Source organism: Barbus barbus, assembly GCF_936440315.1.
Source record: "Barbus barbus genome assembly, chromosome: 26".
NCBI lineage: Eukaryota > Metazoa > Chordata > Actinopteri > Cypriniformes > Cyprinidae > Barbus > Barbus barbus.
Genome location: NC_136754.1, coordinates 20,089,387 through 20,115,515, shown reverse-complemented (window position 1 = coordinate 20,115,515; position 26,129 = coordinate 20,089,387). Strand labels below are relative to the sequence as shown.

Here is a 26,129-nt window from a genome sequence, read left to right as displayed (position 1 = left end):
GGATCATTGTAAGCACCTCTTACCATCTGGAAGAAAACAAATCTTAAATACAGGGAAATTGCCATTTCTGTTGGAAGAAATAAATGGCATTACATCAGATTTTTTAACTTTTAATTTCTGAAAAAAAACAAACAAAAAAAAAAAAAAAAAAAACATACATTCCATGTGTATGTACAGAACGCTCCTGAAATGTGTTTCCACTTTGCAAGTAGAAAAGGCTTTAGGATCATTACTGTCATTTCATCAAGTTGATTTTTCTATATGCTTCAAGTTTGAATGATTTCTCTTAAAATTCCACTGCAGGCTTGCTCAAGTGGGGCTTCACAAAGTCCCCCATCAGTTCTTCAAGAGAGGTAAGACGCAAAAGTGTGGGCTAGGAAGCAGGACAAGGATGGCTTAGTTGGAAGCATGTTGGACCCCCACCTCATCCAGCAGCACTAAGGTCAAAAAGGTCAAAGTCCATCCAAAACCATCATCCTGAAGTTCAACAGGTCCACCCCTTTCTAAAGGATACAGGAAGCAAAAAGAGCGAAATACAAACGCTACTCAAATTTCATTCGTCACTTAGAGAATTCATCAAATACTACGCTCATGTATCAGTCTCTGTAGATTTAAAAACGACTCCTCTCGCACGCACACGAAAGAAAACGCCTGTAAGAGATCCGCGCTTGATCCGACATTACAAACCTAAAAGACATGATCGCCATCACACCCTCTACACAATATATGACACCATGTCTGTTTCGTCATATACCACATTGCATATAAATCTATATTAACATGTAAGAGCAGCGTTGGTTTGTACTTTTTTCCCCAAGAATTTCTTGTTAAAAATAAATGACGATGAATTGGTAACACGTTGAAGCAGTCCTGCAGATTTTTTTTTTTTTTTTTTTTTTTATTGTTTTTGGTGGACATAAGCCACAATAGATATAGAGAGCAAAAGAAATGACTGAGAAATGATTGTAGTTTATATCTGTCAAGAGCCACCCTGAACAGATAAGATTGGCTTTATGAGGATCAAGTTCAACTTGGTTGCCAGACATCCTCCTCTCATTAGTCCCTGGCAGCAGATTCTCTCCAGTGCTACCTGGGCTAGCAAAGTTCAGGATTAGCTGTTGTCCGATTCGGACTCGGCCTCCCGTAACCAAGTGAAGAAGGCAGTGACTGACTTCAGGGCCACACCCTTCCCCAGCTGCTCCGCCGGGTCTTTGCTGGACTCCCATTTGTAGAAGGCTTCCTCTTTAATCACATCATCATCGTACAACGCGTCGAAAAACATGCGCAGTAAATCTGGGTAAAACAGAGACAACACTTATTCAGCTACACCACCAGTGTACTTTTTTGTTGTAAAACAGTAACTTGTATCCATTTCTACAGAAATATTATCATCCGTTTTCAACAGCAAATCAGCATACTAGCATGATCTCTGAAGGATCTGGAGTGAAGGCTGCTGAAAAGTCCGCTTTTATCCACCTTTTTCTTGCCGTAAAAATGGGCACGGCCATTTGTAAATTCTATGGGTCTAGCTTCCAGTCTCATCTGCGTCCAGCTATTTTTAGCTGTACAAACCAGTTCGTTTTGCTGCTTGATATTGAAGATGTGTGTGTCTTACAATATTATTTAAATGCATTATCTTAATTATGAACATACTGGTTTGTAGTCCAAAGAGTTTTACCGTTTACTGCACATTGTTATTCTTGTTATTTATCTATAACGGCTAATGAACTGGAAGTCTCACCCATAGGCTTACTTCCGCGTTGAAGAAAAAGGTGGATATCACAAGATTAAATTCCATTAATCAAAATGTATTTTTTTTTTAAATTCACAATATTACTGTTTTTACAGAATTTGATCAAATAAATGTTGTCTTAGTAAGCATTTAGCCTTTTAGTGCTAAAAATCTCACTGTCCCCAAAGTTTTGAAGAGCAGTTTAAATAAAATAAATAAATACATTGTAAAAAGATTGACAATATAAAAAAAAAAAAAAAAAAAAAAAAAAAAAAAAAAAAAACTCACTGGCAGGCTGCTCCATCTGCATCATGAGAGCCTGGAGAGCATAGAGTGCCTGCAGCTCCTTTGTTTCATCAGAGAGGTACTTCTGCAGTAGCTTGGCCCTTTGGGTAATCTGCTCCGTATCCACCTTGTAGGGGTTCTCACCTATAACAGTTCATTAATGCACACAATTAACATCAAGTACAAGTCAGTGCAAGTTCAGGTCTGAAGTCAAAATTGAGGGATCTAAAGTGAGGGAAGTGGATTGCATCTAATAGAGTCACTCACATATAATGGCAGACTGACACACAGACGTCATCAGGGCCCGGACAAACTGATTGGAGCCCATTTTCTGCTCATCTAGGTTGGCCTTTAAAGGAGAGAAACACCAGTCAGTACACGTCCCATGTGCATAATGTTATACCCATAATGCAGATTGCTGCAATACCTTAATGTTTGATTAAAGAGCCTTGAATCACAGCCAAAGCGCACACACTCACCTCTACCCAGTCATAGATCCTCTGGTTGTTGGCTTTTTCCTGTAACAACCTGTCCAAATGTTTACTCAGCTCCTCAGCAGTGAGTTCCTTCTCACCGGGCTTCTCAGACTCCTCACCCAGAGTGAACTCCATTTTCTGCAAATATAGCATCTTAATGACCTTCAGGCTCACTAAGATATATGCACAGTGTGTGTGTGTGTGCGCATGTGCATATGTGTATATATATATATATATATATATATATATATATATATATATATATATATATGTGTATATATATATATATATATATATATATATATATATAATTTGTACCTATATTACAAATGCATGTAACATACAAAAATATTCTTGCAGAGGAAAAGAACATTTAATGCAAATTTTGGGTACTGCCAGTAAAAACATTTGAGCACAATAATATTTATGCAGTAATTTGTTTTTTTACATATACATTTCAGAAATGTTGACCGTCAATACAGTACAAAACAGCTTTTAGTACCTGCTCTGTAACAAACTTATTGATATCCTCATCTTCAGGCAGAAAGTCTTTCCAGCTGAGTCCCGCCTCCAACCACATCACTCCAGCTTTTTTGTGGCTCTGAGAACATTACAGAGAAGTAAACAAAATTTTAAAAACTCTGAAGCTGCAATATATGCAAATATTTCATAAGCATTTGCCACAGCATGATACTGACCAGTCCTTTGCAGAGAAGGTTAAGTATTTCAACAAGCAAGATTGCTGCTTTGCCCATAGGGAGAAGAGGTTTGGACACTTCGCTGTGGATGATTTAAAAAGGTCAGATGGTTTTATTTGATTGTTTATAATCTTTGAAAACCAAGGTTCAGTGCCTAACCTGAAGAGCTGGCCCATGGGGATGCCTCCCTCTTGCAACATGGGTGTGATTATCTCGGCCAAGTAGAGCCAAATATGAGGAATGTCAATGGCCATGTCATCTGCCATCTCCAGAATCTCCTGCAGTCTAGAGTGGGTGAAATCAAATAATAAAATGAGTGCACAGCCGCAGAGAAACCATTTATATTGTGTAGAAATCAGTGCTGAAAATCAAAAAGTGGCTACAATGTTCAGGCTTCAATGTCATTATGTGCATCCCTGCCATACTATTGCACAGAATAATAAACTGCAGCGGTCTATGAACTCACCCCTTGTAGTACTGCTCAGGAGGTAATATTCTAGCACTAACAAGCTTCTGAAACAGCAGGCCCACATGCTCTCTAGCGATGGTGCTGCGCTCCAATGTGGACTCAACACCGTTCCGTACAAACACGAAGAGCAGAGAGGTGCTGTTCAGCTCCTGCACGCACTGCAATGCCTCCTACAAAAGAGTAACATGAATAACACAAGTGGAAGATGCCAGGGTGAATTTACAGGATATTTTCAAAATGTTTTCTGGGTCTGTAATACATATGGATGTACATACCTTCATGTCGTTGATGTGGAGATACTCTTCAATGATGGATTTTGATTTCTTGTCCAGCTCTTCCTCGCTCAGGGCGGGTTTGGCTTGAACAGGTGGTGGTGGAGCAGGAGCCGACATTGGCTTCACTGAGAAACCCAACAGGTAAAGTGTTCATCAATTTATGAATCGTCAACTCAAAGACCTGTACTGCACAGTTCTTTAAGACTATCGACTCTTACCGGTCTCCTTGCTTCTTTCACGCTCTCGACTGCCTCGATCGCGGTTCTCTGTCATGCTGGACACACGGCGTACAGAATCCGGTGGCCCACAACTGTCGCTTCCTCTGCGCTCATCTTTTTCACGGCTGAAGCTGCGTTTGGTGATGGCCTGACGGGGTCTGTCGATGCCTCGGTACCGGTCTTCCCGCCTACTATCGAATCGGTCAAAGCGATCCCTGTCTCTGTCACCACGATCTCTATCGCTACGGTCCCTACTGGAGCTGTTCCTGCATAGCAGATATGTAATTAGATTTCTTGCAGCGTTGATGTTAGTACTCATTTACCCTACAAAACAAAAACAGCACTACAAACTTACCTTTGGGGCACTCTACGATCAGAGTCAAGTGAGGAGGAGGATGATGATGATGGGGGTCCAGACTGCTGCAATGCAGAGAAGCGGTTGAGCGTGCTAGTGGCCGGTCTCCCCTGGTCTGCATCAGATAAAAGGACAGCATTAGGCTTGCATTTATCAAAAAACACTGACAACCATCTCTTTACATTTTCTGAAAATGAGTGATGCTTACAAAACACAAGCTACAATGTTGAGGGCGATTTCTATGCTGTTGTTAAGATTGCTAAGAGTTGTTTCTACAACGTTCTCGGTGGTTAACAACTGGCTCAAGACAAAAAGAAATCAAAGTCTCCAAGTCACTCTGGTTCCTAGATAAGACCTGTGTCCCTATGTCAATGTATAGCACTTCTCAACCAGGGGTCCAGTCTTGTATCTTCATTTATCACAATCTTCGGTCTATATAAAAAAATTTTTTTGCCAGTTTTATCATCCACCACAAAAACATAAGTCTGATTTCAACGAAAAGTAACACCACTTTTCCTAAAGTAGCATGATTTGAGGTATCACTCATATCCACTGCCTTGGTAAACAGCAGCAATTAAAACTAACAGTCTATTTATGACATTAATTAAAAGCTGGCCTTCTCTATTCTGTGTGAGGTTCAAGGTAACTGGGCTCACCTTGCTCTCCAGTGGACTTGGCTCCTGTGCCTCCACTGCTCCCTTTACCCCAGCTACCCCATGAGCCCTTTCCTCCCGGGGCCAGCAGCTGGTTGTTGAAATCACCAGGCTGAAGAAAAAAAGACAGGAAAAATATGGCTAAGCGCATCAAACATCTCAAATCATTCTGCTATGAAAACTTAATTTTTTTAACAACTACATTTTTAAAGTAAGATATTCTAAAATAGAAAAAAAAAGGTCACAAAGCCTCACCTTAGTAATTTTACTGAGGCGGCTGGTGTCAATCGGCCTGTTCTTAGTGGAAATAGGCACTATGTTCCAGCCCTCATCTTGGGTCTGGCTACCACGGCCCCCAGAGGAGTGCGGCCCACCACGGCCCCCTCGACCCTGACTGGAGTCTTTCTTAGACAGCAGCTGTTGCTGTACTTTGATTTGCTCTCTATGTTCTTCCAACTCTGCCTCTTTATGGATTTGATCGATGGTTTTGGGACCCAGATCTCCTCTTCTGGGCACCCAGTTGTTCTGTGCGACAGAGACCATATTATACGGTTAAAAGAATGAGAATGTAAAGCGAGAAGAACTGAAAGACACCACATGTCTTTTAAGAAATATAAATGAGGTTACTGACAAATACTACAGTGGCAAATGCCACTTAAGAAAATTTGCTTAACCAAGCATGTGGTTACCTTTCGGAGGTCTAAAACATCCTGAAGCATGAAGCGGATTCTAGAAGACGTCTTCTTCTCTTTAATGATCTTCTCCATTTGGTGGAAGTACTGATCCATTCGTGGCTGCATACAATAGAGTAACATTAAATCTGACTGTAACAAAGTTAACGACTGTCTAAAATGCTATACAACAGAACAATATACTACACGCAAAAGAAATGTAGACCTAACATAAGTGTGAAGCTCATAATCTGACAGGTATTTGGTCAATTGCAGCATTCTGCATAAATACAAATGGTGCTGTACCTTGGCCTTCTCAAAGTCTAGATCTTTTCCAATAGTGGAGAACAGCCGGCAGAGGCACTCTAAGCTCTCCTCATCATGGTTCTTCAAGAGCTTGACAATGCAGTCATGCATGATGGGTTCTGTCAGCATTTTCAGCTTGAACAGCTCTCCGATGAACTTGATGTTTCCAAGCGACCGTCTACGTGCCTTGTCCTTGGCTTCCTCCAGCTCTTCCTTCAGGCGCTGACGCTCTTCCTAAGGTAAAAATAAAACTGCTTTAATTTCAACAGAACTATTTCATACACCTTGTATCAAGTTGATTGTTTACAAATGTGGCAAGACATCACCTCAGAGGCAGCATCCAGCTCTTTCTGTTTCTGTTCAAAGATCTCATCGTCATCCTTGTCCTTTTCAAACTCCTTCTGACAACGATTGAGTAGTAGTTTACGGAAATTCACAGTGACTCCCGGTTTGTCTGTAGTGGGGACTTTAAGCTGGAAAAGCAAATCAGTGACAATATTTCAATTACTTCAGCAATTCAGGTAATTTTGTCATGTGGTAAACAAAAGCTCAAATGTACAGATCTGTTGCACATCAAACAAGGACAAAAAAGGCTCAATTTAAATCAGTTCATCATATAAATAGGTCGAGTCTCTTCCGAAGATTTAAGATTAAACAGTTTGCTTAATTCGGTTTTTTTTTAGTTTTTTTTACAAATGTTTTTATTAACTTGCAACACATTTTTGGCAAAAAAGGACTTTCACTCGAGCGACAAATCTTTTTTGGTCATACGTATGCTTGGAAGATGAACTAAAGTATTATGAAATTGAAGCATGAGTTTAACAAGTGGATATTTTCACTAAAAGATGAAAAATTAATCTACATTTGCAACTGCAGAAATTACAAATCAATGAAACATATTCCTGACAAACACTATCAAAAGCTCATCAGGTTTCTAAATCCCATCAGAGTATGTCAGTGGCCCAGACACGTGGCTCAAATTGGAAGTAATCACTGGAGCCCACACATGCAAGCCAACATACAGCCGAACGTTACTCACCCCCATAAGGCAACGGCACATGTTGGCATAAGCTACAGAGAAGTTGGGTTCGGAGATGGCTTTCTCGAAGATAAGGTCAATAACACCCTTGAGCCTCTCTTCTGTGTCTATGGTGAGCTCCGTCACCTGCTTCATCAGCTGCTGGAACATCTGTGGCGTGAGCTTGTTAAGGACACTGCGTACGCGGCGGAAAAGCTCCTGCGTTTTCGCAGCTTCCGAGTCTTCCTCCTCCTCCTCTCCTCCACGGCCTCGGACTTGTTTCTTCACTGTAGGCGTCCAAGCATTCTTAGCCTGGTTGAGTTCCACATTGTCTTTAAGAGACAAGCTGGTGATGATCTTGGGGTTGCGATTCATTTGGTCTTTGCCTCGCCCTGGCTGAGGGCGCCGTGCAGACTGAGAGGAGTGCAACTTTTAAAAATAAATGATCAATCTCAACATACAGGAACATTACTTATAACTGAATTTTGAATCGTGAGAGTAAAGAAAGTCAACTTACCGGTCCTCGCCCCCCTCCTCCGCCAGATGACTGTCTACCAAAGTTAGCATATGAAGGTGTGAAATCAGGCCCACAGTTAATCAGACTCCTGGGATCCAAGGGCCGCAAGGGGGTTTTATTTGCCTGTTGTCCAACCAACAAAGAGCAAGAGGGTGATTAGAATTTTTAGCAAGAGACAGATTAAAACTGTTGGGTCCAGATAGAAGCCTCACCTTGTCCAAGACAACATCACTGATGTGCGGCAAACCCTCTGGCTTGTGCATGCTTGCACCAATGAACTGGAAGCAAAGCAGAAATTCTCGATCATATCGTTTCTTCTCCTCTGGGTTGATGGGCTTCCATTGTTCTGCAAAAAGAGAGTGAAGAGAAAAAACGGTTGCAAAACAGGCCCACAAACATTTAGAATAAGACAGGGTGAATTTGCCTTGCACAAGACAAACTAAAAAGCAATAGTCTTGATACATTATGTACCCAACTTTCAAAGTTTTTTTTTTTTATGATATCAATTTAAAAATATAAATTTTATTCACTGCTGAACACACAAAATAACGCAATGAAAGTCAATTTTTTTAAATAATGTACCAATGTAAAAAATATTTTATCAAAACATGTCAAATGCATTAATGTAAATAATGTAAAGTTTTATATTTAAAAGTCTGTGGTCAGTGAGACCACCGTTTTCAACACTGATAATACAAAAATTATTCCTGAGCATCAAATTAGCATATTAGAATAAGTTCTGAAAGACCATGTGACAAAAGTAATGGCAGTTGAATATTCAGCTTTGCCATCACAGGTATAATTTATATTAAAATGTATAAAAATAATATATTAATATAATTTCACAATATTACGGATGTACTGTATATTTGATAAAAAAAATAAATGCAGCCTTGGTGAGAATAAAAGATAACATAAGAAATCTTACTGACTGAAAACTTTTGAACGATAGTCTATTTACAGTAAATTGCTCTTTAAATAAAAGTACTCATATATTGCTGTAATACATAAAACAGGATGAACATTACCGAATGAGATCCAAATAATCTAACTCCTAACCTTCTTTATATTGATACTTTTGTTCCACAGGTTTAGACGCCTCAGGCTCAATATTTTCTGTGTCTAGCTTGTCCTCTTTGTCCTCCCATGTTTCGTCTGTCTCTTCAGCTGGGGGGGCAGGGGCTGGAGCAGGGGAGGGCTCTTTCTGAGCAACCTCTGGCTCAGGAGTAGGCTTTTCTTCCTCAGGCTGAAACAGATACAGAAGATTTAAAAATGCACAACTGTACTCGTCGCAACAGTCACTGAAGTCCTACTGTAATAAAGCCAAGATGTGCCATACTATACAAACCTCTCTGAAGGCATCTAGGACATCTCCTACATCTTTCTTATTCAGATCCTTGATCTTTTTCTTCTTTGGCACGGTTGTTGCGGCAGCTAGGAAGAGAGAAACCTAAGTCAAACTTCATCCGGAAGGAGAAAAAAAACAATATGCTAACTGTTCTACGAGAACTTATTTCCCCACCTTGCATAGTCATTTCCTCAACAGGGCAAACTTTTACAGGGGCAGTCTCCTCTGGTTTTTCCTTCTCTGCTTCCTCTAAAGGTGCTTCCACAGCCACAAGGCAGCTCTGTTGGACCTGAGGAACCTCTTGTTCAGCAACTGGATTAGTGGAGCTCTCTGGCTTCACTACTGGAGCCTCTGCAGAGTCCTCAGGCAAACCGTTAAACAAAGGCGGTTCCTTTGGCTCATCAACGACTGGCTCTGGAATGGGCGTCTCAGTGGATAGAGGGGTGGTGTCCTTAGAAGCAACCTCACCATCATTAGCTACAGCAGGAGGCGGCTCCACAGGGGTGGAGATGACACCAGCCGAGCTAGATTCATCAGATGTGGCCTCTGTTTCGGCCACAGGTTCAGGCTCTTTCTCTTTGGCTACCTCTGACTCCTCTTTCTCAACGCCAATAGAAGTTGGCTCCAATGGAGGGGCGTCCTCGGGCTCCTCCCTTTGAACTGGGGCATCAGGGAGCACTGGAGCATCCACACTGTCACCAATTTGAGGATTTGAAAGTTGGGGATTGTTTGCAGGAGGAGGAGAAGGTGAGAGTGCTGGGGATATCACTGGGTCTTCTCCCGGAGGAATGGGAATCTTGCTCGCAGGTGAAGCAGATCTGATCTCTGGCACAGGTTTAGAGTCAGCTGCTGAAGATGCAATGGGGGCTTGCTCTGGCGTGTTTGATGGAGGAGGGGTGGACACAGCTGGAGGAGGGGTGGACACAGCTGGAGGAGGGGTGGACACAGCTGGAGGAGGAGCCACGGACTTCACTTGATCATCTGAGGATTAAGGACAGGAAACAGTGTGCACATAAAATAACCACAACCATTAAAAAAAATAAAAACACCTGCTGTTTTATCTTTCAAACTGGAACACAATCCAGGGGCTGGATTCACAAGGCATTCTTTAGAATACAATTTTTCTTTGCTATTAGCCATTTTCCAAAGAATATTTTTTTATCCCAAAAACAAAAATGTTTTGATGATCTCTTTTCTTAAGATTGCTCTATAGACAAAACTTACAAATTTGAATTCCTGGTAGGAATGTCCCTAAAAATCAGAGCAAATAACATCTTAAAAAGTTAAGATAACCTCAAACACAAGATGTTTCACAAAATGATGTGCAAGTTTTTTAAACATTATTACAATATAACACTACATATACGTATTACTTATAGGAATGTGAAGGAGTACACTGAAGTGACACCACTTATAGAGTGAAAGTCAAGTTATGCATGACGTGACTTTTCACTGAATTTGCAGGCAAATGAATACAACAGAATACTCCATCTTCAGACAGGCACTTTATAAATAACAATTAAAAAAAACATTAAAAATGAAGATACTGAGTGCGGAATTCGAGTCAAGCCTCCTGCAACAAAAGGAAGCACAAAAAGATGGCCTTTGAGGTGTTTTTGATTCTTCAGCAAAAAGTGTCAAAATCAGATAACACCAAAGCCTGTCATTTTCACCTTGAGAAAAACGTCACTTTTCATAATGAAATAAACTTCCAGTGTATAAATAACAAGTACTGCTCCAAATAAAATGTATTTCTTGTGTTGTATTACAAATTTATTAAATGTTTAATTTAGGTTCCAATACAATAGTATATAAACAGAGAAAGTTTAGTAGACTGAATTTAGCATTTGAGGCATAGATGATGATATTCAAAGAAGATTAAGTCAAGCAATCCAGGTGTCTGACATTAACCTTTTGTCTTTATGCACCTCCTGAACAGTGTCATTGTCCCAAGTTAAGATATGATAATGTGAAGGTATGGGTGATACTGTCAGGCTGATTGGATTAGCACCTATGCATTTGAATCACACTGTTATGCTGATGATGTCAGGGCTGGGGAAATTCTGTTAATGGGCCGATTCCTGTACTGCATTTGCATGCTTTGTTTAGATTGTCTCAACCTCTATGTATCCCTCCCCCTTGGAATGCATACAAACTACAATGTATACTGTTTGAGTTAGACTTGGATGACTACAGCGACGCAAAGAGAGTTCTCAATTTACATTTTACATTTACATTTAGCAGACGCTTTTATGCAAAGCGACTTACAATTGGGGAATACAAAAAGCGATTAATCTTGAAGAGGCAATCAGACAGAGGAAGTGCTCGTAACACCAAGTCTCAGTCATTGTTCAAATAAGTACAAGCTAGTAAGCGGAGAGAAAGATAGAGGGAAAGAGTTTTTTTTTTTGAGTTTAGTATGAAGTCAAGTACTGACAAAAGAGATGAGTTTTCAGTTGTTGCTTGAAGATTGCCAGGGATCCGGCGTTCCGGATAGGGGTGGGAAGATTATTCCACCAGCCAGGAATGGATATTCCTCAATAAAGAGTAACTTATCCCAAAGTCTCCTGGTCTCTGCTTTGACGAAGGAAAAGTTTCCAACACTTGCTAACATTGCCTCGGGTCGATATTGTTTGTATTTAGATGGCTTTAAAACTTCTGGTGCCAAACTTTTTAGTCCTCTAACATTTTGAGCCTTGGAAACCACTTTTGAAAATCCCTAATTATTTCCACATTTTTAGGATAGCGGGAACTCAGACTTTAACGTCAAAAACCTGTTTGGGTATTTTCAAGAAAGCACACTCACCAGCTCTGATCACAGCAGCAACAGGCAGATCACTTTCACCATTGGTCTGGTCAGGACCTCCCACCTCTGGACCAGCAGTCTGCGTAAGAACAGCAATCCGTTAAAAGCAGCATGTAATTTTTGCCATGTTCATGTCATTTTAAACACATGAAGCTATCAACAAACCTGTGGAGGAGTGGGTGTGGAGGTTGTTCTCCCACCAGACATGATCTCTTCAGTAATGTCACGTCCACCCTGGTTGGGGTCACGTATTCTGATCTGTAAAGGAAACAACTGGTAAGTCACAGACAAATGAATCAAAATGAAAACACACCAAATGTTGTTTCCACCCACCTGTTTGCGCTCTCTAGGTTTGACTGCTCCTGACTGCTGAGGCGGAGCTTGCTGTGGAGGTGGAGCTGGTTGCTGCTGGGGGGGATTCATCGTGACAGACGTGGCGGACACTGACGTTGGGTACTGCTGTGTTGCAGGATAATAGGCAGCCGCTAGACAACAACAAATAAAGAGACAAGATTAGATACCAAAATAAGAGACAGTCAGCTTTAATGGGAGGGGGATACACATGCAAAGCATTCCCCCTCCAGCCAAAAACACTTTCTGGTGCGCTGGGAAGAACAACCCTTCACATTCTTGAGATAAACCACTTAATAATAATCACAGATCAATCCCAAAAATCAATTTTTGTCCAGGACACCGTGTCAAAGGTTGAAGTAGCATTACAGCAAAGGTTACATGTCTCCTTGCCGTGTTAAAACAACCAGCCAGGCTAAGACAAAGACAAGAGGTGTAACAGAAACAGCCCTGCTCTTCAGACTCACCAGGATAGCGCTGGGAGGTGAGAGGAGCTCCGTGCAGCGAGAGACGTCCGTTCTCTCTACCTGCACCTCTCCCCCCACCCCCCTGCCTCTCCCTCCCTGCCAGAGAGGGATCTGAACTCAGCCAAAGGAGAAGGGGAGAGAGGAAAGCAAACAGAGACCGAGAAAGAGACAAAGGTCGAGAGTGAGTAAGAGGAAACAACAAGCAGCAGATATAAGTGCTGAACACGGTTAGTGAGGCAATAATATGAGCAGACACGAAAGGTAGAACTAGGCATTTAGTGATTAGTTATGACAGGGATATTATTTAATGTATTTGACTAATCTAACAGTCATAAGTCTAAGGTGAAGTTTCAAAACCTATCCAAAACATACATGGGTGAATTTTGTATTCCGAAAAGGGGGGTGGGGGGGTGGAATAAGCAGTCACACAAAGTTGTGTGGTAATGCAGTCATTTCTGGAGTAATTAATATGATCTGGAATTTCATGTGAGGGCAATAGATTTCACAATAGGTTCAAGTTCAAACAAAGCAGTTTGGTTTGAAAGTAACTTCTTTGTAATGAATACATTCACATACTATTGACAAAGGACCAAAATTATTTTGCTACAGTAACTGCACATTAAGCACATTATCTTCATTCTCTTTACTGAAAAACGAAAAAATACTGGTACATTATCAAATGTAATTTGAATTAAGTGTAATTTTGGCACAACTAGCAACAAATCTACAAAAATGTTTTCTGAACATTTAAAGATCAATATCAGGAATCGATGTTCTACACACTGGTTCAAGACCACTTTTGAGTTAAGAGCAATATATACACAAGTAAGAAAAACCAGGTTTGGGTGGTTCAAACAAAACAGGGGAGGCCCAGAGCAGAACCTCTTACCATATGTACCGTATTCAGCTGGACTGCTTCCAGGGTAAAAGCCTGCAGAGTACTGCTGTGTTGGCGGCATATACGGGGCGCGGTACTACAATAGAAAACAAGAAATCGTTAGATGCACGAACAGCCTCACATAAAGTGCACAACTTGGATAGTAAAAGAACAATGTGCTACCTGTCCATGTAGGAAAATGGCATGGCCCTGAGGGTTGGCGAATTGTAACTGTTGCTGGGGAATCATCATAACCTGTGAGGTAGGTTGGTAGACGTGAGTGGGTGCAACAGACCGGGGGGTGCTGCTGGGTGTGACCCGAGGGGCACTGCCTTGCATGTTGGGCCGGTTAGGGTAGTACGCCTGTTGAGGAAAGAAGAGAGACTCAGAAGAAACACAAGACCAAACTTCACATGTTCTGTTGCTTCTGTACTGTTATTACATCCACATCCATGCAAACACGACTACATTTTCAGCTGCCATTACTCCAGGCTTCAATATCACCTGATCTCGAACAGTTCCTGATTTTCTTACAAATTTCTAGTCTTATTGTACAAACTTCATTAGAATAACTTGTAACTTGATTTTTCTTTAAAATGTTCATGCACACTTTGACATGCATATATGACAAGAACTCTGGACAGTCTAATTATGTTGGCTGTGGCCAGAGGAAGATCAGAGGGCCAGTTACCTGCAGTGACCTGAATCCACCCTTCAGCCACACAAAATAGCAGAAATAGAGTGGAAAGAAGGCATGAGAGAGAAACAGACAACAAGAAGCAGCAAACGTTAGACTTCAGCAGTGAAAGCAAGCTTCCAACATGCAGAGTTAAGAAAAGCCTGAGAAACACAATGCAAGTACAACAAAGGTCAGTGGCACACAGGGAACAAGCTGGTAATGGTGAAAGGATGAGACTCAAAATGGCTATTAAAACGCATGCTCTCTTTGACAATTAGGGTTGAGAATTGAAAAAAAAAAAAAAAAATTGTATTCCGAATTATATGATTTAGAAGCTTCAGTTCTGTTAACTCTCAAACATGCATTCTTCTGTCTACGCAGAAACCACTGCATGAAATTTAACCATTGCACTAAACTTAAAACCTACTGATTGCAATCCAATTTCTGATTCCAAAATTTGTTTATATGAAGCCAAAGCATGGCAGTCCAATGCTCATATTTGTTTACATGTATTGATAACAAAACCCCAGCAGACACAGTGCCCAGTCATCATGTTATGAACTGAAGAAAGCCTCACAATGTCACCACAGCTATGGCAAGTGTAATTGATTTTGCCTTGATGACATATCCAAAAGACAGCTGAAGAGTCCATGTCAGAAGTAAATATTAAATATATCAGTTTGTTATATATATAAATAAACATGTGCATAAGAAATTGGGAAGTCTTTACATTCCACATTTTCACATTGATCGGATTATTTCAGGTCTACACCACACCTTTCAACCTGACTGAAATTTCAATCGGCTTGAAGTGTTTACAAGAAGGCTTTTCAGTCCAAATCACGCATCAATCCAATTGATTATTTGGTTGAATGTAAAAGTAACTTGGTTGCATGCAACAAAGCAGGCATTTAGTACCACCAGTAACTAATGAGCCAGTTATTTATAAAAAAATTTAAAAAAAAAAATAAATCAGAAAGACCAATTGGTTGAAACGGTCTTAATGACACCGAATAAACCAAAGAAACAGTATGGGGTTCATGTCATCACTTTTATCAAGTCTAAGAACATGATAACTTAAACATATGGATTCCCAACCCTAGTGACAATGGTAATGAAAGCACAGAAAGACCAGCAAAAGCAGCACCTAAATGCAAGAAAACCTGCAGTTTATTACAGACTAGTTTTGTGTGTGTGTGTGGGGGGGGGGGGGTGTACAGACAGAAGACTTTGGAAATCAAGCAGGCTCCAGTTTATGAAAATTGGTAGTACCTGTTGGTGTAAAGCACGAGGCCCTGGTGCAAACTGGGAGGAAAGTAAAGAGTAAAAGGTTAGAGTAAAAGAGTAAAAAGTTGAGATGTAAAAAGGAAGCGGACTCTGCCACACGTGCAGTTTTTCCTCAAACACAAGCAGGAATTAGACATCTAGCTAAGCCACAAAACACACAGAAAGCTTTGTCAGTCGTGGAGAGTTTCATAGCTTGAAGATGGTGTACCTGTCTGACTTGCGGTGCAGGGTTCATTTGTGGAGATGGCCCGGGAAAAACAACAGAGGAAGGCTGACCTGGGGGATAGGCAGCCTGTGGAACAAATGGACACACCGATATTGTTAAACGAGACTCAAATACGTCTGCTCATGATTGTAGGTTTCGCCGATTCCGCTTTCACCTGTGTCAGTCCTGGCGATTGGGCGGGGTGGGGAACGGCAGGGGGTATTGTTATAGGCTGAGGTGGTTTATTCATTTCCTGTGGTTCTGCATAAGGGGGCCTCACACTTGCCTGCCAAACTAATGAATCAGGACAACATGATTTTGTGATTAATAATTACATACAACCAACAATATTTTTAAAATAAGAGAAAGATTGAACTTTATAATGCCAACTAATCAAAATTAATTTTACAGCCATGTATGTGAAGAACACAATGTGTTTCTTAGATAATTTGTGAAAATCATACCTCTAAATTAGTATTATGAATCTCTGGGGTATCGAAAAGCCCTCAGGGTGAGTCCTTGTGTAGTGTGTTAGCAATTCACCCTGTAGAGAAATAAGAGGCAATTAGTTTAATATTGCACTGAAAAAAATGACTAGCATCAGTTAATCAGTTAATAGGGTAGGAATGTGCTCATGTCACAACCAAAATCAGATCTCTTAGTCAAGTTCTGTATTGTAATGTAGGTACAAGAATATGATCAATCCTGTGAATAAGTACATTGTATGCAAATACAACTCAAAAACTTGATTTGTTAGACTAAAAGAACTTTATGTAAACACTGTAGTCACACAAACCACACCCATCTGTGTTTTGCAAAGTGGGACTAACAAACTTATACAACGCAATCATAGCTCAGTTTCCTTCGACAAAAGAAAAATCAAGCTACAATCAGCCTCATGATGTAATCCTTCAAATATTTGATTAGGTGACAAGCTATCGTTCAAACGTCACCAAGGCTTTGTTTGTTTTTTACCAAAAAGACCGTAAAAAGCATAGTTTTGTGTTTTAATATATGTATCAAGCTCAAAGCTGAATCACTGAAGCTTCAATGTCACATGATTGGAAATCATTCGAATACGATTCAGAAATCATTCTAATATGATTTGGTACTGAAGCAACATTTCTTATAAATGTTTAAAACAGTTGTGTTGCATAGTATTTTTGTGGAAACCATGACTTTTTTTCCAGGATTCTTTGGCCCCGTTTACACTAGCGCGTTCTCATTTTAAAATGCATAACTTGTGTTACAGTTACACTTATCGTTTACACTACTCAGGCGTTTTCGAGGTCGAAAATGGGACTTTTGAAAATGCTGCAGACTCTGTTTTTGTTTGAAAACTCCGGGGTTGCGTTTCAGTGACGGAGACAAAACGGAGACTTTTGAAAACGATGGCGTGGCTGCCCACATTCGCAATGCGTATCCTTGATGACCATGTACGTATACAATAACATCATGCCCATTGACGTACCCATAGATATTTATAGGTGGATAAACGGGGATCGTTTTCATTCTAAAACACCGTTTTACAACAGGGCCTTTGATGAAAAGAAAGATCTAAAGAACAGCATTTATTCAGACTAGAAATCTTTCGTAACATTATAAATGTATACTGTCGCTGATCAATTTAATGCATCAGTGCTGAACAGAAGTATTAAACTCTTAAGAAAAAAAATTAAATAAAAATTCAACCCCAAACTTCTGAACAGTTGTGAAGTATCAGTAGCGACAGACTATGCACAAGGGCAGGAAACATTCAACAACTAGCACTATTCATCTTAAAACACTTCAAAGAACATGTTTCAGCTGCATCAACAACACCCTAACCCTAACACCATCAGTGAAAAATATCTGAATGTCAAACATTACGGCAGCAAAGACAGGAACTATACGACGCACCAATTATGCTGTAGCAACGTACACCGTGTACCTGATTACGCTCTGAGAAAGGCCTGAATAAATGCATTCTGCGAGCAAGTAAAGAATGGGTGGGGGTCTCCTAGTGTCAATTGAGATAAGACCACACCACACCCTCAAGATCTCAAACACACAGAGCCAGACTGGCCATTTAACACAATCTCTCAGCTCAGCTGAGAAAGGATGGGGAAGCCGCAGGAGATCAGCTGGAGAGCTTAGACCATGGGTTATAGAGATGTAGATTCTTTATTCTGGGAGTGTCTGTATGCCCCCCTGTGACCCTCACACAATAGGGCAAGTCTTACAATTCAGCTCTGTGTATTTGATCCCAACAGATGGCAACCAATAAACACCCTCAGACACTCTGAAAAAGACCTGACATTCTGGCAGAGGGCAGACGGGGGAGGTGAGCGATTCTGGGGAACTGAAGCACGTGGGGAATGTGCTTCCTTCAGAGGGAACACGAGAGCCTTTGACAGACAACCAAGGCAAAACTACATTTATTAATTTCTTTCTAAAAAGGGAAAAAAAGGGGGACATTGGGTCAGAAAGGTATTGGTGTCATGGGTGTAACTAAAGTAGGACATAGAAAACCTAGAGATGAACGAGCTAAACATGGGATATTTATGGCATGAGGGGGGAGGGTAGGCCACGAGCGTGTTCAATATAGCCCGATGCCCAGCCATCCATGACATCCAGATGAAGTGTGTGTGGGGTGGTGGGGGGAGGAAACGGCAGGCTCGAGTTGTAGAGTTAAGATCAATGCATTTGGGAGAACTGGTAAGACACCAGTGTTTCCCATACATTGATTTATTTGTGGTGTCCCGCCACAATATCGAAACTGACCGCCACAAACAGATTTTCCAAAAGGCTTTGACTTTGCTGAATAAAAATGAGCACTGAACGTTTCAAAATCTAAACCCGGTGCGGGTGTTTTTATATTATTTCAGAAGGAAATGGACTGTCTTTAGAAAATTTTGGATGTCATTTTATTTCATCTTACACGTAATGTCTGATAAAGCAGCGTTTGTGAGCGGAGCGCTGCTTTGTGTACAGCCGTTACCGGAGAAACCTCTATGCTCCAACAGCACTTCCTGCTGGCAGAGAATGAATTTGCATATATATATATATATATATATATATATATATATATATATATATATATATATATATATATATATATATATATATATATATGCCACCACAAAAAAGATTGCAATTATGTGGGAAACACTGGACACCCATTACAAACTCACACAAAAGCCACTAGCTTATACACCACACAATCGTAAAGTCTGTCCCTAAATTTGAGGGCACTTAAGCCCAAAGTTTTTTATTTTTATACGCGTACACTATAGCCGAAAGCATAGCCTTTCAAAGTATACTCCATTTGAGGTCATGCACAAATGCAGGCAGTCAATACATCACCTCTTAAAAGCTTCATCCATGTCCAGTGCCATTGTTCCCCATTAGTTAAGACCGATAACAATTATTTTTAACTCTTCTAAATCAAAGCTTGGCTATGCCATACCCTCTCGTTCACAAGCACTTGTCAATTTGTGCATCTGTTGTTGTTGCAGTTCTCTCTCTTTAGTTTTGTTTTCTACTGTGAAACAACGGCCCGGGACATTGTTGCAACTAGGGTTGCCAAAAGTACTGAGTAGGGATGTAACAGTATGAAAAATTCTTATCACGATTATAGTGACCAAAGTTATCACGGTTATCAGTATTATCAGGCTATTGTTAAAATGTGGAGATGTTCGAAAAGTAGCAACACATAAATCACTTCAAGTTTTATTTTAAAAAAATCAACAAACAGCAAATAAAATTCTAAAATGACTGTTTGCATAATCACTAAAACAATAACATTACCCATAATGTTCGGATTTTAAATGACAACTTGACTGACACCAGTTTAATAGCATGTTCAAATATCTAATGTAAATGTTCAAACAAAGCTTTGAAAAAGTTTCATAAAAATAAGACCATCGACTCTTCCGGGCTAGGACAACGGCAAAGGATATAAGTATCCTTTTTATTTTATTTCTTTTTTCCCTTTTTATGTTTACTATTGAAATGTTGTTGTATGCATTTGTCAATTTTATTTAATTTCTGTATTTTCTTAAATGGGTGTGTATAGAGTATTTACAGAGTGTTAACTTTTAGTTTTAGCTACTTTTTCTTATTTGTAAGTCGCTTTGGATAAAAGCGTCTAAAAGTAAAAGTAAAGTAAAAATGCAAACCTCACATTTCAGACTGTAAATAAAGAAAAGGGGCAAAATGATAACTGATTAATAAATTATTATAGGCCATGTATTTTATCTGCTCCATAAATAATTCTAGATAACTTATCTGAATTGTTTAAATGTGTAGAATCCACATAAGCTTGTTTTTCATCAACGGGTCAAAATTTACAGCAGGGCATGCAAATTCGGTCCGTTTTTGGCCAGACAGAAACTGCTGCACACAGGCTGAATGTAAATATATAAGTCTCTGTAAATCCATTCTCTGACAGCAGGTGGCGCTTTATATGAAAAACAGGGCTCGACAGTGCGAGCATTTCACTCGCATTTGCGACTAAAAATAGATGTGTGCGAACTGGAAAATGTATTTAGGAGCACAAGTGCGAATACAAAAAATACAAAACAGCCTAACTTATACAGTAGCCTATAACAAACGTATTAATTTATTCTGTTTATTTATGGAAAAATTGCGATGCAGCCTCATATGATTACTTTAGAACTTTAAAAAGGCAACGGTTTAATTTAAATGAGCACAGATGAGAAGAAAAGCGGAGCGAGTTAAAGTGAAGACGCGCTGAATGACGCACATTCGCCACTAGAGGGCGCTGCCGTTACCCCGGTAACCCAGTAAACAAATCAGCTGCGCTACTTTCCTAAAACTGTGTAAATAACGTTTCACACTCACAGTCATTTAGATATTTATATTCGCTTTAGTCTTCACAATAGCATCAAATAATTCTTACTTAAAGACTTAATGAGCTATTTATTTTCAAACATTTTTTCTAAGCTAAAACATGGCCCATCCACTGATCTATAATAGAGAACAGTGGGCCTATCTATATATCAACGACTGATTCGTTATTATTGTTCAGTAACACAAGTTCCATTAGTTAACATGAAAAAAACAATGACTGCATTTATTAATAATGCTATCTTAATTTCAACTTTTAATAATACATTATAAAATCAAAAGTTGTCTTAATATAATTCAATGGAGCTAACATTAACTAACATAGTTGTATTTTTTATTAATCAACATTAACAAAGAATATTAACTACTGCAACAATTAGCTATTGCACATTTTTAGTTAATGTTAACCTGCTTTAACTAATGTTAACAAATGGGACCTTACTTACCTATTGTTCTTTCGTTCATTTGAACAATCTTTTGCACTCTAATCTTGAAACACTTGTTTACTTTATATTTTTTATAAAAGTCTTTTAGTAAATTATCTTTAAAGTTATTTAACCTGTTAGGAGGACAACACTTTTTTTCACTTAGAAATTATATATTGTGATTTAAGAACAAAAACATATGACAAAAGCTTCAATGATTATTGTGAGAATTTTATACCGACACAGTTTAATAGGATTATAACTAATTACATAATTAGCCTATTAAATAGTGTCTGAAGTCAAATTATTTAAAAACCTTGTGTACTTTCTGTATTCTGATAAATTAAATAATTGTGCTTGTAAATGTCTCTTTGTATCCCCTTATTAAGCTAAAACACCTAATTTGAAAAATTTGCAATGCGCCCCTAAATTTTTTTAATGCGCTCCTAAATTTTTTGACTTAAAATTTCCCGTGAACAAAGCAGTATTGTGTTTAAGAACACTTCCTTTAGGTATTACATGGCGCGAAGATGAAAACAAAATGCCATCGACTCGTTTCTGAAGACAGTCAGATCCTTCAGAAGTACATTCATATAATTAATTCATATATTCATTTGTATAATTTCCTTAGCACTCTTTTAAAACCTCCCATCTTTTCCACTCCCATCTTTTCCACCCGACTCAAAACGAAACTACTCCGCGCGCTATGCGCACATGAGAGTGTTACTTAAAACTGTGCTTTATGTTGGACAGTATTTATTTATCATGAGTTGTTCAGATCGCAGTAATCGAATACGGTTTTAATGATAATTAATATGAAACACTAACCAGGGGGAATTTTATCATGATTTAACGTCAAACCGGTAATAGTTACATCCCTACTGACTTTGATACCAGTCGGTAGAGCTGTGAAAATAATCGAATGCAATGATCATGCGCAACTGGTTCTGTGTTTAGTAGGGTTTAAGAATCTGCTCAACAGCACTCAATTTCATAAAATAGGCTAAAATAATCAAACAAATCCCATAGCATATAATTACCATGAGAAGCGTGTCTATAAAAGTGAGAACAGATAAAATTATGGATTATTTAATGCTGGCAGAAAGAAGGTAAAGGGGATTGAACTGAATTAATCTTAAGATCTTACACTGTTGTCACTGTTCACGTGTACGCGAGGTAGGGCTGTGCAATTAATCGAATTTCGATTTCGGGTCTCAACGATCACAAAAATGGTGTAATCAAAAAAAAACGATTATTCACCTTTTTTTAAAGTTATTTTGACCTGCGTTCTGACGCGCGCGCGCCCATCCGCACTTTCGCCCTTCCAGAAGCCCGAACTCTCTCACTCTATACTGTCAGCGAAGAAGTTGCGTATGTGGTATCTGATCGCATTTAAAAATCAGCATGAGTGAAGATGGCAGAAAAAGAGCAGACAGAGACACTGGATGCTGAGGAAGACCCACTGAAGTGGTGGAAGGAATCTCAGAGAATCTTCCCACGTCTTTCCAACCTGGCAAGGAAATATCTTTGTATTCCAGCCACAAGTTCTTCATCAGAGCGAGTCTTTAGCACTAGGGGAAATATTGTCTCCTGCTTGCGTTCATCACTGAAACCAGATCATGTGAATAGGCTGGTGTTTCTGGCTAAAAACCTTTAAGGTTTAGATCTGTAACCCTATCAGCATTTTGGCCATGTTGAAACATGTTTACATAGGCTAAAGTTGAAGTTAAACATATTTGCTGTTAGTTCTGAGCGATAGTGTGCCAGCCTTAAAATATTCTTGGACTGAGTTACTGACCGGAATTTTATTGTTAATTATGTTTAAAGTGTAGAATGTTGTAAAATGTTGTTTTGCATTTTTCAGTTTGTTAAGGCACATACGTGAGCAAATTTATTTTGGACTAATTTATTTATTATTTTATTTACTATTTATATTTTATTTATTACTTGTTTTCAAAAGATTGTGGAAGTGCACTACATTGTTGATCTTGTTTGCCTTTATCTGTTTTATCTGTCTTAATCTGTTTTAAGGAGAATTCACTGTTCTGTTCAATAAATGCAACATATTTCCAAAGTCAATGAGTAATCGTGTAAAATAATCGTGATTTCAATCATGACCAAAATAATCGTGATTATGATTTTTTCCATAATCGAGCAGCCCTAACGCGAGGGACAGCGTACAGTGCACGTGACACGAATTGCGTCATCAGAACAGTACGCGCACCACCCGATTTTTGTAACTGCGCGTACTTTGTACGCTCAGGTCGCACATGTGCACTTAAGTTATTTTGCAGTAATCAGGTTTTCCACATGGTGGCAACACTGTCCCTGGCCATTGTTTCACAGTAGAAAACGAAATTAAAGAGACGGACAACGACAACAAAATAGCGGAGACTGCAACAACAGACGCTCACATTGACGAGCGCTTGTGAGCGAGAGGGTATGAAACGGCTCAGCTTTGGTTTAAAAGAGTTCAAACATTTTTTATCAGTCATGACTTAACGGGGAAAAAATAGAGCAGACACTGAACATGAATGAAGCTTTCTAGTGCGCATGTGTCGACCGCCTACGTTCGCGTACAACTTCAAATGGAGTATACTTTGAAAGGCTGCGCATTTGCCTGTACGCATACGGTAGCGTACACGTACAAAAACTAAGTATACTTTGGCCTTTAGTAGACAGCCCTATGAATTCCCTGCAGGAAATGCTGGCATCGTCACATTTTTTACATTTCAGTACCAAAGATGGTACTTTTGTCAACCCTAGTTGCAACCTTGTGGAACAACCGATTACTGCAAAATAATAATTCAATGCACATGTGCGACTTGCGTGTACAAAATGAAATTTTAATTAAAAAATAAAAATCGGGTGGTGGGCATACTATTCTGATGATGAAATTCGTGTCACGCACACTGTATGCTCCCCTTGCATACGCATAATGCTTGAGGCCCAAAGTATACTTTTTTAGAGGTTGAACGCTCAACTTATCAAAGTATACTGCATTTGATGCAGTGTTCAAACATAGGTGCCAGAACAGGTTATGTCTTAGGTTAGTTTACTAAAGAGTTATCAGCGTATGCATGACCTATTGACAAGACTCTAATGAGGGTGGCAGACTGAGCACATTGTTATATTACAGTAGTTTTATATATGTGTACGTTTGTTTGTATGTGAAAATATATATAGAGAGAGAGAGAGAGAGAGAGAGAGAGAGAGAGAGAGAGAGAGAGAGAGAGATGTATATATCAAAGCACTATTATAAATTGATAATATTGTACTAACATGTATCGATATAAAGACTTATAACAAGGTAATGTTTTTATTGTAATAACATTGTCATATCACGCATCATGTAACTGCATATGTATCTATAATGTACTTCCATAAAAAAATAATTAGCATCAAACAATAAATAAAAAAAAATAATATATATATATATATATATATATATATACTCTAATGCTCTCTGCAACAAGCATTACCTTTAATGATTGTCACAGCCATATTTCCCTTCCAAAAATGAAAACTCATTTACTCACCCTCACGTTGCTCCCATCATAAGTTACTTTCTTTTGCATAACTCAAAAGTAGATATTACATATTCACCATCCACTTCCACTGCATATTTTTTTCCACACAATGAAAGTGAAAGGTAAAAGAAACCGTCAAACTGCATTACATTGTTTTCCACAGAAGTGGGTGAATACACAATGAAAAAGTCCATTTGGGGGTTTAACTACACCTTTAAGCAACTAAACCCACTATAGTGGTTCATATGCCAGAGCCACGAGGAAATAAATTAGCCAAACAGGCTGATTCAATTATGAAATCCTTCATATACTGAAACTCCAAAATCCAAATAGCTTTGAACTCATTGCAAAAAAAACGCTAGGTTCTGCTGAAAAAAATAAACCACTAGGGTAACATTTTCCAAATGTTGAGTTTAGTGCACGCTGGGTTCCCAGAAGCTGCTCCTACAGACGTGTCACAGCGCAGCCATGATGCACTGCCGGCGAGGCTAACAGAGCTAGCTCCATGTGGCGCTGACTCCACTTTCCATACCACAACAACATCGTTTTATTCCCAAACCAAGATTTAACGACCTCAACACGCCATATAGCGAAAACCCACCTCGACAGTCATCTGAGAAAACGATCAAATCAAGCCGGGCCCAAAGCAAATGTGAAGGGAAGTGTCGATTTCACCGCACTAGCTTATTAGCTACCCCCCTCTAAATCAATGACCTGCTGAAAGACGACGGTCCGGTTCGTTTACAGTATCGTATGTAACACATCGGTAAAGTCGAGTTTGTTGAGGAAAAAACCCAAACTTATTCTAGCGTGCGCGTGCCGACATTACTAACTTACACGTCACAGGAGACATTTAACGGTCACAAATGCTCCTCAAATACCAGAAAACAAGCCATCCACAGAAGATAGGCCAAATCAACCTCAGCGGGACAAAACTGTGCCGAGTCTGTATGTTCCCCGAATTTCAGAGGACCGATTCCCAGAAATACGAGCAATATGAATGTGAAACTGAAAAAAGCGAAGTAAAGCCTCAGAAACACAAAAAAAGGAAAACTGAGAAAATAACAGTGAACAGTTAAAAGAAAAGCGTTTGATGCAGAAAATGTTTGATAGGGGAGCACACCTCAACATTAAACCCGGGGTGAGGATCAATCTAGGCCCGCTTGGCCCCGGCGACGGTCGGTTTAGAGGCGGCTATCAGAGTTAGCAGAGGCAGCATTACTCACCGGCGCCGCGGACAAATCAGAAAACTTCAGGACAAGACTTCAGCGTGTTTCTTGAGAGTTTGTTTTTGTTACTAATAGAGGGCGTCTTGGTTTCCACAGGGATATTTGGGTTGATCAAGTGAGAAGTGTTGGCTAGCTGCTGACACTTTAGGTTTAAATCCCATGTAGCGTGCAAAGGCGAGAAAAAGTGACAGTATGGGGGGAAAAAACTATAAATACAGTTTCCAGATGTTACTACTGATAGAGATGATGCCCCCAGGACAAGCCTCTTGACTGGAGGTCCATGTTTAAGGCGCGGATGGTGACGGATTGCCGGTAAATTGATCGCACTTCTCTTAATAAACGCGATTAGAACAGAGCCATGGTGCTTCAGCGCTTCTCCCCTTGAGCCCGCAGAACCGGAC

The 26,129-nt window shown here is 39.6% G+C and overlaps 1 protein-coding gene across 6 annotated transcripts; it reads right to left on the bottom strand.

Moving 5' to 3' along the window:
- Positions 1-596: 596 nt before the first annotated feature.
- On the bottom strand, positions 597-26,129 carry LOC306846444 (eukaryotic translation initiation factor 4 gamma 1-like). 6 transcript variants are annotated; one of them, XM_079379838.1, is made up of 33 exons: positions 25,726-26,117; positions 16,158-16,237; positions 15,869-15,987; positions 15,697-15,780; positions 15,474-15,506; positions 13,706-13,885; positions 13,535-13,619; positions 12,646-12,756; positions 12,161-12,312; positions 11,993-12,085; positions 11,828-11,906; positions 9,196-10,002; positions 9,022-9,107; positions 8,733-8,919; positions 7,886-8,019; positions 7,674-7,796; positions 7,178-7,585; positions 6,465-6,611; positions 6,139-6,372; positions 5,851-5,955; positions 5,417-5,686; positions 5,165-5,273; positions 4,509-4,623; positions 4,154-4,419; positions 3,936-4,060; positions 3,658-3,830; positions 3,351-3,476; positions 3,192-3,273; positions 2,996-3,094; positions 2,497-2,631; positions 2,285-2,366; positions 2,021-2,161; positions 597-1,293 (listed from the first exon to the last, which is right to left on the bottom strand). In XM_079379838.1, exons 3-33 carry the CDS (start codon positions 15,941-15,943, stop codon positions 1,112-1,114), a joined length of 5,028 nt encoding a protein of 1,675 aa, XP_079235964.1. In that variant the 5' UTR covers positions 15,944-15,987; positions 16,158-16,237; positions 25,726-26,117; the 3' UTR covers positions 597-1,111. The 6 variants fall into 6 exon arrangements, with proteins under 6 accessions (XP_079235964.1, XP_079235966.1, XP_079235965.1 ...); XM_079379840.1 differs by lacking the exon at positions 12,646-12,756 and having other exon boundaries at positions 25,726-26,129; XM_079379839.1 differs by lacking the exon at positions 15,474-15,506.

Bases quoted from the DNA above. Each gene is read 5' to 3' on its own strand.
- LOC306846444 (XM_079379838.1), bottom strand. From the start codon at position 15,943: ATGAATAAACCACCTCAGCCTATAACAATACCCCCTGCCGTTCCCCAC. The intron at 4,624-5,164 runs GTGAGCCCAGTT...TATCTGATGCAG, and splicing joins CAAGTCCACTGGAGAGCAAG to ACCAGGGGAGACCGGCCACT. The intron at 4,061-4,153 runs GTAAGAGTCGAT...TGGGTTTCTCAG, and splicing joins TGAAAGAAGCAAGGAGACCG to TGAAGCCAATGTCGGCTCCT.